The 14,554-nt window shown below is 41.8% G+C and overlaps 1 protein-coding gene across 1 annotated transcript in view; it reads right to left on the reverse strand.

The window, feature by feature from the left end:
- Nucleotides 1-14,554, reverse strand: part of LOC137321878 (histone deacetylase 2) — a 62,978-nt gene that overhangs the window by 29,984 nt on the left and 18,440 nt on the right. Inside the window, exons 2-5 of the mRNA XM_067984691.1 lie at nt 5,092-5,204; nt 4,874-4,991; nt 3,911-3,985; nt 3,628-3,766 (exon numbers count right to left, since the gene is read on the reverse strand). Coding sequence (XP_067840792.1) covers nt 3,628-3,766; nt 3,911-3,985; nt 4,874-4,991; nt 5,092-5,204 — 445 coding nt within the window. The remainder of the gene's footprint in view (nt 1-3,627; nt 3,767-3,910; nt 3,986-4,873; nt 4,992-5,091; nt 5,205-14,554) is intronic.

Raw genomic sequence — 14,554 nt, forward strand, 5'->3', positions numbered from 1 at the left:
AGTTATATTGAGAGTGGCCAATATAATACCAATTTTCAAAAAAGGAGAGCGCTAACTCAGGTAATTACAGGCCAGTTAGTTCAGCATTTGTGGTAGGGAAAATTTTCAAATCTTTAATTAAAGATGAAATTACTAAATATCTAGATAGAGAAAATAATTAGAAGCAGCCAACATGGATTTCAGAAAGGAATATCATGTTTGACAAAGATAAAATCTCTTTAAAGAGATGATGGATATGGTGAATGGGAGAAATGCAGTGGAAGTGGTTTACATGGACTTTCAGAAAGCTTTTGACAAGGTACCACACAAGAGAATATTGGAGAAGATTAAGGGGTATGGAATCAAGGCAAAGGGGAGCAAATTTAATTTAAAAACTGGTTGGAAGGGAGGACAGGGAAGGATGTACGGTCAGTTTCTCAGGCTGGTTAGAAGTGGGTAGCAGTGTTCCACAGGATTCTGTTCACCTTGTACTTCAATGATTCGGATACAGGGCTAGAGGAAGTTGTATCAAAACTTGCAGACCATACTAACATAGGAGGGACAGTAAATAATTGCGAGGACCAAAGGAAACTACAAAGGGATATTGATAAGGTGGGGCAATGGATAAAAGAAGAAGCAAATGGAATTCAATGTCAATAAGTGTAAGGTTAAAAAAAAATTACACAGTGAAACCTGTAAATTGGGGACACCTAAGGGACTTGCATCAGGTGCCCTTTATTTGCAGGTGTCCTTTTTTTCAAAATGGTCATTGTATGTACAATAAATCGGATGAGCCAAATATCCCAGGATCGGCTGTAACTCCTGCAGCGTTCCCTCCTTTCTTCGCCCTCGCCTGGGAAATCGTGCCTAATTCTGGAGCCCTGCCAGCAGGATGTGATTTCAGTTCATTTTCGGCTCGTTGGGTTTCCTAGTTCATTGCCATCCCAGAGTCCTTTTCCATTGGGGGGGTGGGGGGGGGGGGTGGAATGTCCTGATCCTGGGATCTGCTATGTTGGCAGCCTGCACAGGGTGAGGTGGCTGCTGTAGGGCTGGAGTGCCTGGGAGATCCCAGCCAAATTGGTGCTGGTGGGGAGGGCATTAATGTCCTGCAGACCCCTGCCGGGCCCCCTCCCTCTATGTGCTGCAGCTGCTAATGGTTGAAGTGCTGGGGAGTGGGTAGGGGGTTGTTAGCAGCTCATCAGTACCTGACACACTGGAGGAGTAGGGTTGCTAACTCTGGTTGGAGGCATTCCTGGAGGTTTGACCATGTGACTTCTACAAATGTTATTCGATTTACCTTATAAAGGTTGGGTCCTATGTAGTTGAGAATCTATTTGTGCTTTGTGTAAGAAGATCGGAGAACCAGGAGGCCACCCGTGAGCAGGCGAAGAGGGGAAACCATTCTCTCCCCCCGAATTCCCAGTCTCCATCTCTTCCCCACCACCCATTCCCGTCTCAAACCCCCATTCCTCAGTCTCCATCTCTCACCACGAGTCCCCTTCCCACAGTCTCCATCTCTCACCGAGCTCCCTTTCCCCAGTCTCCATCTCTCACCGAACTCCTACAGTCCCCATTCTTCATTTCTTCCACTCCCCACCCTCCCAAGCCCCCCATTCTCCAGACTTCCTCTCCCCTTGAGCCTCCATTCCCCAGTCTCCCTCTCCTCCCCCACCCCAAGCCACCATCCCCCTCTCCCTCCAGCCCCCAGCAATTTCAAGCCCCCCAGTGCTTTTAAAGGCCCCCCCCAAATTTCAAGTTCCCCTCCCCCCCCCCGACCGACAGTTCCCGGGTTTTGAGGAATGGGGAGTTCTTTACCCAGCATCCAAAACAGCAGTGAAACTGCTCTATCCCCGAGATAGAGCCACGCAAGCATTCAATCCCAGAGGTGGAGCAGTTTCTCTGCTGGTATGGAAGCTGGGTCAAGAGATCACCATTCCACAAATTCTTTCACCCGCTACTGCCTCGCACTTTCCTGCATGTCCCGTGTTTTAAGATGTAAATGGATTTGGTGCATTGAGGCTGTAGGTAGTTCGTATATTGAGAGTGCCCGTAGTTTACATCGAAACTACAGCACAGAAACAAGCCATTCGGCCCAACTGGTCCATGTCGACGTTTATGCTCCACAAGAGCCTCCTCCCTCGCTACTTCATCTAACCCTATCAGCATATCCTTCTATTCCTTTCTCCCCCATATGTTTATCTAGCTTCTCCTTAAATGCATCTCTGCTATTTGCCTCAACTCTTCTTAGGGTAACAAGTTCAACATTCTTACCACTCTTTGGGTACAGAAGTTTCTCCTGAATTCCCTACTGAATTTATTAGCGACTACTTTATATTTGACTTCTAGTTTTGGACTCCCCTATAAGTGGAAACATTTTCTTTACGTCTACCCATCAAACCCTATCATTATCTTTAAGGCCTCTATCAGGTCACCCTTCAGCCTTCCCTCTTCTGGAGAAAAGAGCCTCAGCCTGCTCAGTCTTTCCTGATAAGTATATCCTCTCAGTTCTGGTATCATCCATGTGAATCTTTTTTTTTAAAAACGGCACAGCTTGTAACTATTACAATGTAAGTTATTTGGGACAGTCAATAAGTGTCCGTTTTTTGCAAGTGTCCATTTGTACAAGTTTCACCGTACTTCGAATGGGACAAGACTGGGTGATGTGAAAGAGCAGGGCGACTTGGAGGTTCAGGTTCGCAAGACGTTAAAAGCAACACCTCAAGTGGATAAGACCATAAAAAGCTAATGAAATACTGGATTTTATGTCAAGAGTTAGAGAATATAAAAGTGGAGATGTAATGATGACTCCATGTAACACCTTAGTAAGACCATAATTGGAATACTGTGTGCAATTTTGGGTTCCACACTATTGGAAGGATATTGATGAGGCAATAGTAAAGGTAAAGCAGAGATTCACTTGATGCTGCCTGATAGGAGGAAATGCAGATACAAAGAAAGTTGTTTTCATTACAAAGAAAATTACAAGGTGATTTGATAGAGGAGTTAAAATTATGAAGGGGTAGGACGGGGTAGTTAGAAACAGAATGTTTCAGTGGTTGAAGGACATAAAACGAGGGGACATAGGTATAAGATTAAATGTAAAAGATTTAGGACAGAGAGCAGATAAAACCTTTTCACACAGAGTTGTGGGCCTGTGGAACACACTATAGGAGTTAGTGATTGAAGCAGAGACCATGTCAACGTTTAAGAATAGGTTAATAGATGGTTAAAGAAAAGGGGAATAAAGGGAAAGGGGAATATAAGAGGGATATGGGAACCGGACGAGCCCATGGGATGAGGACTGCTGCTCGCATGGAAGATAAACACTAACACAGACTGGGTGGGCAAAACTGCCTATTTCATGTTGTAATTTCAATGTATTTTTATGCCTCTACCTAGTAATCTTCAAAGCATAAAATATGGGGGGGGGGGGGGGGGAAATTACTGCAACACCACTATTGTAATAGGTACCTACTTTGGAAAATTTAGAATTGTGTGTCAATTTAGACATAATTCTCCCCGTAATTTCACTGCATGGAAAATTCTACTGATTATTTGTACAGTGGGGTTCCACTGTAGTTCTACAGAATAAACCAAACAAAGTCAGTCAGTTATTGCCCTTAAAAAGACAATAACTGTTTTACTTACTTCAGTAATTCAAGGATGGCGAGAACAATATCATTGACATAACAAAAGCCTGATGCCTCAGACTTCTTGGCATGGTGAAGGCCTCCAGCCCAGTTAACTGCAATGTCAGTCTGTTGCCTATTGAGTTTTACTGCTGCAGCTATGTAGAAGAGGAAAATTAAAATTCATTAGATTTACTCAGTAGAAATTTTACTTGCAATAAAATATGCAAAGTTATTTGCAATGTGATGTCAGTTAAATAGCTGTCAATGCAAAAGTGCCCAGAAATTTTGCAAAAACTCACCCACTGAACCTCCTGTTGATAACTGACAAAATTCAAACATTCCATCAAATACTGGACAATCTTCTCCAACATTAACTGTAGAAATAAAAATAATTTAAAAAAAATCTTGTGTGCAATCCTAGCAAACATTAAAATTAAGGATTAATATACAAGATTTGTTTTGTATAATTTTTGAAAGACAGTTCCTGTCACTGGGTTTATTCAGAATATTAGTACCAATATGAATACAGTAGAAACTGCTTCTAAATCAATAAGCACATATTGCTCCCACTACTAACACCAATATCAGAACAGCAATGATTTAGATGAAGACCTGTTGCTTCTGAATCAGAAGGTTTAAGCCCGACTTTAGGAGTTGAGCACATAATCTTGGCTGATATGTCAGTGTAGTAGAGGCGCACCCTTCAGACGAGATGTTAAATCAAGACCCCTTCTGACTGTTCCAGTTGTTGAATTAATTCACTGTGAAGCAACTTTCCAGGCAATTATGAGATGGGTCACAGCTTCCTTTGCTCTGCCCAACCTCATTGGTGCATAATTGCACTGGTGTGATATTTCTATTTCTCACATCACGCATCCTTATGGTATTTGAGGAAAATTTCCATTTATGGGTTTCCTCTTACCAACTAGAAACAGAATTGAAATTACACAATCATTTCAAATATGCAGCTTCAGAGAAAGAGAAAGAGAGAGAAATTGAGAGAGAGAGAGAGAGAGAGAGAGAGAGAGGAGAAAAGAAGAGAGGGACTTTAATAGCAATGTGAGTTATATTTGAACACAGAAGTGACAGGACAAAGTTCTAACTAGTACCAAATACTGGATGACATGTGCAATTCCCTAATGGTAATCATGAACCCTCAGTCCGGGATTATCTACCTGTGGATATTTTTTTTAAAAAACAAATACTGAATTTTTGGACCCATATGACTGCATTGCACAATACAATTTAAATTGCATTCTTACATCTCTGCATCTGTTTGCTGTACTCTGGCATATTGTCTTGTCGTATTGACCGCAGAAATTTGATGTAGTCATCACTGTGGTATTTTGTCATCTCCTCTGTTGTGGCCTTGTGTGGCCGCTAATGGAAAAATAAAAAGAATAAGCTGATTACATTACTGCCAGTTCTCCTTCTCCACTCCCCAACTAAATAGGTTTAGAAAATACAAGTATCAACTTACATAGATTTCCATCTTTCTGTACAAGCCATAATTCAGCAACAGATTATGGGTCATACGGATTCGGTGTGGTTTCATAGGGTGTCCCTGGCCATAATAGTAGTTCCCTATGTCACCTATTAAAAGTGAAAAGGAACTGCTCATTAATCAAGAAAAAAAACTGCAGTTATGCAAGCATTTTAAAGACTCAGCCTATAGACTTCAGTTAAAAAAGATATCTGGTACTATTTCTCAATTGGGTCCCAATAACTAAGTATTGCAAAAATCTGAACCAAAGTACACTGTTCAGAAATTACTCAAAGACCCAATGTGTCAACAGCAAATCACACATGTGGCAGACACTTCAAAGGATTTGAATACTAAGTGTAAAAAAAGGAATTCATGGGCACATTTGACAATACCAAAAAGGTACAAACAAACAGTTACATGGTTGCATATATTAGGTGAATAAGGAAGACCATAGACAAAAGAGTGGCTAAGCTTAACAATTACATAATGAGCTTACCAATTCATTTTGTGAACTATGAGCTCCAATACTAAGCCAGAGGAGTTCACAATGAATGACCAACTGGTTGTACTTTCATTTCAAACAAAATCTACTGATCAGTATTATTATAATCAAGTTTGGGAGAGGACAACCATTAATTCCACATCTTAATTGAAAAGACTGGTTTAACAGCCAAAAAATTAATTTAAATTTTAAGTTTAAGTTTGTCAACAAAAATCACACAATAGATTTTGATTATAATGTCCTTTGTGCTGATTAAACAACATCTGCTGAGAGGAAAAAAGGAAACTTGCATTGCTCATAAGACCATAAGAGATAGGAGCAGGAGTAGGCCATTTGGCCCCCCGAGCCTGAGATTCACTGAGATCATGGCTGATCTGATTTTTACCTCAACTCCACTTTCCCGCCTTTTCCCCATATCCTTTGACTCCCTTGCTGATCAAAAATTTGTCTAACTCAGCCTTGAATGTATTCAATGACTCAAGCCTCCACAGCTCAGTCTTTAACTGCTTTATGCATGCAAGTATGTATGTAAAGAAAAAAGGTCCTTCACGCCGTCCTACCCATTCCTTCAAACAAGCTAAATACAGTCCAAACCATCACAGATTCTTTCCAACTCATCAGATCAACCGAGATGAATAACTACAAGTAAAATTTCTGAGAAAACTTCTCCCGAACCCCAAAAATTAATTTGATGAACACTTTTAAGGTCAAGAATCCAAAGCCCCCTTTGAACTACTGTATTCCCTGCTATGGCATCATAGTGACATGAGTAGGCCATTTAGCCCCTCAAGCCTGTTCCAGCATTCAATGAGATCATGGCTGATCTGTGACCTAATTCCATAATACCCGCCCTAACCCCATATCATAGAATCAAATTAAATAGGAGCAAGAGTAGGCCATTCGGCCCTTTGGGCCTCCTCCACCTTTCAAAATGATCATGGCTGATCGTCTAACTCAGTACCCTGTTCTCGCTTTTTCCCCATATCCCTTGATCCTTTTAGCATTAAGAAATATATCTATCTCCTTCTTGAATATATTTAATGACTTGGCCTCCACTGCCTTCTGTGGTAGAGAATTCCACACTGAGTGAAGAAATTTCTCCTCATCTCGGTTCTAAATGGCATACCCCGTATCCTGAGACTGTGACCCCTGGTTATGGATTCCCCAGCCATCGGGAACATCCTCCCTGCATCTAGTCTGTCTAGTCCTGTTAGAATTTTCTATGTTTCGATGAGATCACCTCTCATTCTTCTAAACTCTACTGAATATAGGCCTAGTCGACCCAATCTCTCCTCATACGTCGCTCCTGCCATGCCAGGAATCAGTCTGGTAAACCTTCATTGCACTCCCTCCATGGCAAGGACATCCTTCCTCAGATAAAGAGACCAAAACTGCACACAATACTCCAGATGTGGTCTCACCAAGGCCCTGTACAACTACAGTAAGACATCCCTGTTCCTGTACTCAATCCTCTATCCCTCAATACCTTTGGTTAACAAAAATCTATCAATCTCCGATTTAAAATGAACAACTGAGCTAGCATCAACTGCCGTTTGCGGAAGAGAGCTCCGAACTTCTACCACCCTTTGCATGTAGAAGTGTTTCCTAACTTCACTCCTGAAAGTCCTGGCTCTAATTTTTAGGCTATGTCCTCTAGTCCTAGACTCCCCAACCAATGGAAATAGTTTCTCTCTATCTAATCAATCGGTTCCCCTCAATATCATGAAAACTTCGATCAAATCTCCCCTTAATCTTCTACATTCCAGGGAATACAACCCTAGTTTGTGTAATCTCTCCTGGTAATTTAACCCTTGGAATTCTGGTATCTTTCAAATAAATCTACGCTTCAGTCCCTCCAAGGCCTTTCTAAGGTGCGGTGCCCAGAACTGGACAAAGTACTCCAGGTGTGGTCTAACCAGGGCTTTGTATAGCTGTAGCATAACATCTATCACCTTGTATTCTAGTCCCCTAGATATAAAGACCAGCATCCCATTAGCCTTTTTAATTATTCTCTGTACCTATCCAGGTCATTTTAATGATTTATGTATATGGACCCCAAAGTCTTTTTGGACCTCCACTCTTTCAAGCGTGGTTGACCTCACATTTGCCTACATTGAAATCCATTTGCCACAGTTTTGCCCATTCACTTAATCTTTTAATATCACTCTGTAATTTTATGCTTCTATCTACACTGCTTACAATGCTGCCCATCTTGTGTCATCGGCCAGCTTGGATATGTGGCTCTCTGTCCAGTCATCTAAGTCGTTAATGAACAGTGAATAGTTGAGGCCCCAACACAGAACCCTGTGGGACACCACCAGTCACATCCAGCCAATTTGAGTACCTGCCCATTATCCCTACTCTCTGTCTTCTGCTGCTCAGCCAATTTCCTAACCAGGTCAATAATTTGCCCTCAATTCCGTGAGGGTATGATTGAAGGCAACCTTGTGGTATAAACTACTGAATGCTTTTGTTGTTGGAAGCAGTGATACCCTTAAGTATGGGTTTTCCAACTGAAAAGACTGTACCATCGACAGCAAAGCAAAATAAGTCCTGCCAGCAGAAATTAGGCAAGGTCCAACATTGTGGATCTGGCTACAGACAAGCTGACCTTTCTATGTGCCTGTACAGGCCAGGAATGTGCTTTCAGTATTTCTGGCCTGTGCAGACCTTTCCCCAGTATCAAGGAATATCCTTATCAGATTTATAGAGGCGCAAATGTAACTAGGCACCAACCGCAAATGGGTGAGATTAGCACATTAGAAGTGTTAAAGTCACATTTGCAGCTTCAAAGCAATTGTGCATATATGAGATTGAGCAGTTTCTCCACTGCCAAATCATCCTGCATATAAATAGAGCAATTCTGCACCAATGGGAAGCAGCACAACTACTTGGAAGCAGTTCAGTAACAAGAGGGACAAAACAACACAATCGTTGTTATTCATCCATGAGTAATTATTCATCACATCATATTACTTAATGTTAATCTGCACTAGACTTTCTACTAACCACACAATACAAAAATAACATAGAGGATGTATACTTCTTGGCATACAAATATAAAGTACTGTTAATTTATCAACTTTGTCCTTTTATTGCCCAATTTTGAATTCAGTTAGCTAATTTCTACCAAGAAGAAAATATAGATTGAGAGAAGGACACACAACCCATTAAAGTCCTTCCATGCACAACATAATGGTCAACATTTTCCAAGACCACCATTCCAATGTAGAGCCTTGCAGGCAGAAAATTGCAGTCGCAGTACCTGTAATTTTCCATCCACTGACTTCAGTGGGCTGTAGAAAAGGTCCCATTGGTGGCACAAGATCGCAGAAATTTTCACCCATAATCTGGTCTTCATGGATTCTACCCAACTCTGAGGCAAGGTTGTGTAAAATTTCTCCTTATCCCCTCAAATAGTAATCAAATGAAATTTCATAGTATCAATCCAACATTATCTTATTCATTATTAATTCTCTGTAGCTCATGGACTTCTTTATGACTAAGATTGAGATCATCTGTTCAGCTGCCTCTGCTGTTTCCCTCCCTTCCCCTAGCCCACCAAGCCAAACTTCCCCGAAGGTTCCCCCCCTGCCCCAGCCCTGAACTTACATCTTTCTCTAGTTTCTCTCCTATCTCCCCTCATGCCCTCCCTGAGCTCATCTTGGCCACGAGACACACCTCCTGCTCTCTCAACCCTACTCCAACCATGATGTGGAGATGCCGGTGATGGACTGGGGTTGACAATTGTAAACAATTTTACAACACCAAGTTATAGTCCAACAAATTTATTTTAAATTCCACAAGCTTTCGGAGGCTTCCTCCTTCGTCAGGTGAACAGTTTGGTTGGCTATTCCAACCAAACTGCTGACTACCCAACTTCCCTTCCTGGCCCCCATGTTAACTGATATTGTTAATGCTTCCCTCGCCTCAGGTACTGTCCCCCTGCTCTTCAAATCTGCCATCACCAACCCCCTCCTCAAAAAACCCACCCTTAATCCCTCCGTCCTTGCAAACTACCGCCCTATCTCCAACCTCACTTTCCTCTCCAAAGTCCTTGGACATGTTGTCGCCTCCCAAATCCGTGCCCATCTTTCCCACAACTCCATGTTTGAATCCCTCCAATCAGGTTTCCGCCCCTGCCACAGAACTGAAACAGCCCTTATCAAAATCACAAATGACATCCTATATGACTGTGACCATAGTAAACTATTCGACCTCATCCTTCTCGACCTATCTGCAACCTTTGACACAGCTGACCACACCATCCTCCTTCAACCCCTCTCCTCCGTCGTCCAGCTGGGTGGGACTGCGCTCGTCTGGTTCTATTCTTTTCTATCCAGTCGTAGCCAGTAAATCGCCTGAAAAGGCTTATCTTCCCGCTCTCGCACCGTTACCTCAAGTCCCCCTAGAATCTATCCTTGGCCCCCTCCAATTTCTCATCTACACGCTGCCCCGTGGCGACATCATCCGAAAACGTCAGATTCCACATGTACGGTGATGACACCCAGCTCTACCTCACCACCAACTCTCTCGACCCCTCCACTGTCTCTCATTTGTCACATTGCTTGTCCGATATCCAGTATTGGAAGAGCAAAAATTTCCTCCAACTAAATATTGGGAAGGCCAAATCCATTGTCTTTGGTCCCCAGTGCAAACTCCGTCCCTAGCCACCGACTCCATCCCTCTCCCTGGACACTGTCTGAGGCCGAACCAGCCCATTTGCAACCATGGCGTCCTATTTGTCCCTGAGATGAGCTTCCGACCACATATCCGCTCCGTCACCAAGACCGCCTACTTCCACCTCTGTAACATCGCCCATCTCCACCCATCTGCTGCTGAATCCCTCATCCATACATTTGTTACCTCTCGACTCGACTATTCCAATGCTCTCCTGGCCGGCCTCCCATCTTCCACCCTCCATAAACTTGAACTCATCCAAAGCTCTGCTGCCCGTATCCTGACTCGCACCAAGTCCTGTTCCCCCATTATCCCTATGCTTGCTGGCCTACATTGGCTCCTGGTCCAGGAACACCTCGATTTTGTTGTTGTAGTATTTTTATAACTCTGAAGCCCATTTCTAATCAGATATTTACCCACTTTAATTGTGTTAATCAACAGCAGTAGTTGACTTTGCTGGAAGTCTATCCCATATATCCAATACTATATGTGGGAAAAATTCTTTGTAACCTCAAATCTCACTTGAAACTCATTTATTTTATACTTGTACTGCCTAGTTATGCAACCATAATCCAAAGTAAATAACCTGCTCAGATCTACATTTTATCACAGCATTTTAAAAACCTGGTTCTTGTCCCCTCTCAGTCTTCTTTTCTCCACTGAGGGCAAGCACAGCTCTTGGGGTTTCAATTTATAAAGAATAAATCATCCTCAGCACTCTTCTCTAGCTCATCAACAACCTCCTGAAGGCAGGGTAACTAAAAAAATGACACAACCGGATTATAAATATGATACATACAGAATTATTTGTTTTGGCTTTTTATCACTCCAGTGTTTGATTAGCCTAGATGGTAAGTTCTACATTGACCAGAAACTTTCAGTGAATGATTATCATATCTAATCCTTTTCTGCCATTGCTAACAGACATCCCTTCATCATGTGCCTATGATTTCAACATGTTTTTACATATATCCACATTAAAATCTGCCTACCTCATCCTAGCCAAATTGTTTAATTTGTTAAGCTCAATTTGAATGATGCTAATCTCCCTTACATTTATCATATATAGCTCGATGCTAGCAGCTCATTTACCCAAAAGTTTGTTTCTATTTTCTTACTCTGCAAAATATCACAGGCCACCTAACTAATTTAACTTGCTATCTCTTCCTCTTCCCTTCCCCCAATTTCTATTATACTCCTACTCCACTAAACTCTGCCTCATTCGCATTACTGCAGGAAAATATATTGTGCTTTAAGAACGAACATTCTCACAGAACAGGATTACTGGCCTACAACCAGTAACTAGTAATTATTTACTTGATGTCATAGTTGTTTGTCTGGAAGTAATTCTGTGCAGCAGTAACCATTAGGGTCAAAGTCATGTGTCAAACAAGTCACAAAAAGTGGTCTTGAATTTCAAAAGGCCTAATTTTTTTTCTACATTAACTTTGTCCTTGCTGAATATTTCACAGCTATCCTTGTATATATTACATGTATGCAAAATATGAAGCTAAAACTTTTGGTGCGTATATTTAAAATATAAGTATAAGGAACAATGTCTGTCATTGTATTGATCATACTTGTACTTTGAACTATAGCAAGCTTCAATCTGAAAACCAGTAGTTCAAGATAGCAAAACTTGTCAGATTGAGGACTTTGTGAATCATACTATTGTGATGCTATCAATGCTGGGAAATGGAATATTTTAATACACTTGGCACCCAGTAGGCCATTAAGTACTCCCAGATGAGATATAGCATAGGCAGGAGTGTGAAACAGTTTCCACCTTGCACCAATTTGAAAAAAGCATCCTACTAAATCACAAAACATGCCACTAAAGTACACACTACGAGTATCTGGCAATAACACTGCCAATCATGCCTTCACCTTGCTTGCGTATTCCAGAATGTCACCGGACTGGAAGAATCTACTACATGAGCAGTCCACATTGTTCACAATTCAAAGTCAGAGCATATTAGAAACTAGAAACACTGGTTTACAAATGACAATATAAATTGGCTATCGCCAAAAGGCTGATGCAGTAGACTTTGAAGAACTTCACACATATCTACACTGCATAAAACTCTAAGAACTCTACTCGCTGGCTTCCCAAACTCCACTCAAACATCAAATCATCCAAAACTCTGTTGCCTGTATCCTATTCTGCACTGAACGCTACTTGCCCATTACCCTTTACTGGCTCCCTGTCCCCCAACGCATGCAAGTTAAAATATTCATCTACAAACCCCATCACGGCCTTGCCCCAGCTTACCTCTGCAACCTCCTTCAACCTTACATTTCTTCCTGTGCCCTCAAGTACTCTGATTCTGGCCTTCTGTGGATCCATGCCTCTTCCCTATTTTGCCATTGGTAGCAGAGCCTTCAGCTTCTTCAGCTCTACTCTCTGGGACTCTCCTTAAACCCTTCTGCCTCTACCCCTCTCTTTACCTACTCAATACTCTCTGCCTTCCCAAAACATCTCTCTTCAACCAGGCTTTCAGTCACAGTCCTACTAAGGCAGAGTGGCCATTCATTTCTTCCTCTGAAGTACCTTGGGATGTTTCTCTGCATTAAATGCACGATATAAATACATTGTTGTTGCTGTCAACAAGGTCTACAAGGACAGAACTTGGGAAAATTAAGGAATCCACTCTGAAGTTGCTCTCCAGTTGAATTATCGTGAAATGATGCACTATATCTTAGCCTACATCAAAGGGATTCTTAAAGATTCTTCTCCGTATGATAAATGATAAAATATTGTAAATACTTATCCAGTGGGAAAAAAAATCATTCATTAAGCAGCATACTTTGCATTCTCAACATACTCCATAAGAAATTAAATATTAAAAAGTATTTTCTTAGAAATGCAATCACACGCTTCAATACACAGGACAATGCAGAGAACAAAGAAGCAGCAATGTTAGCTTGCAAAATGTATCCAACAATAGCTTATTAAATTTCAGAAAGACGACTGCATGGGACTAGTTATTGAAATATCAACCAACATTTCTTTGTGACTCTGAAACTCAATATTTTGGCACAAGAATAAATCAGTCAAGCAGCATTCATTTATACATATTGCCAAGGCTGGCAAGAATTCCATAAGCCTTTACTAGGATTATATTTATGGATGAGAGGAAATATGGGCACTAGGAAATTCAAACCTTATTATACACAAACAGCCATTCATGGCAAAGTGTATATTTATGGTGGGGAGTTTTTTTTTAAAAGCAGCTGATTTTTCTTGCTCAATTATCACTTATGTTAAAACTATCAAATATTACACCTGTTAAAAAATAAGTTAATATACAGTGTGGATCCAAAACTCATTGTAAAAAGTGGAGGGTGACCAGTATATATATATATATATATATATTTAAAAAATTTTAAAAATCAAATTGCTGGCATAAGATCAAATAACATTTCCAACAATAATTTAAAGGCATAAAACACCTTTACTGTCAAGCCTAAACAACCTAATATTAAGGGAAAAAGAAACTCAGTGGGTCCGATTTTTGGACAGCCGAGCGGGTGCGTTAGGGGCGGGCGGGCTCCTAAAACGGCGGAATCCCGAAGCAGGTTCAGAGCCCGGCTCCAACCCACCGATGTCCAGGTTCCCCAATGACACATTCGGATGCGCACGCAGCTCCCGCATGCGGGACTCCCACCGGCAATTAAAGCCGGCGGGATGATAATTTACATTGTTATTTAGGTAGTTGAGGTACTCGACAGACCTCATTGACCGGAGATTTTGGCAGGGTTGCAATTTTGAAGGATCCTGTTTGGGGGGTGGGGGTGGGGGGGCGGAGTACCTCATTTATTGCAGCAGGGCACTGTCACTTCAGACAAAGTTTTGGCTGCAACACCTTTGTCTTTCCTCTCAAAATTATTAATTTATACCCTAAACTCTGCTGTGCAAACACAGTTACCTACTTTGCGGACCCCCTCAAACTCACACCGTCAGGATGGGGGACGCCATAACTGCATTCATCTCTTCATCCGAGGACGAGCAACATCACCAGCCTCGCCAGGCACGCCGTCCACCTCCGCCACATGGAGCTCCACAACACAGTGCTGCGCCACAGGCACCTGCACAAAATAGTCCTGCAACTACACATACACCCACTGTAGGGTGACCCAATGGGTGGCATCAAGCGTGGGTGTTCATGGTGAACCTCATGAAAGGGACTTATAACACAAGCCAGTCAAGAATGGCCAAGATGTGGCGGTAGTGGTGACAATAATAATATTTAATGTGCCATTAACAAAAATCAA

Source organism: Heptranchias perlo, chromosome 5 (genome assembly GCF_035084215.1).
Source record: "Heptranchias perlo isolate sHepPer1 chromosome 5, sHepPer1.hap1, whole genome shotgun sequence".
NCBI classification, from domain to species: Eukaryota; Metazoa; Chordata; class Chondrichthyes; order Hexanchiformes; family Hexanchidae; genus Heptranchias; species Heptranchias perlo.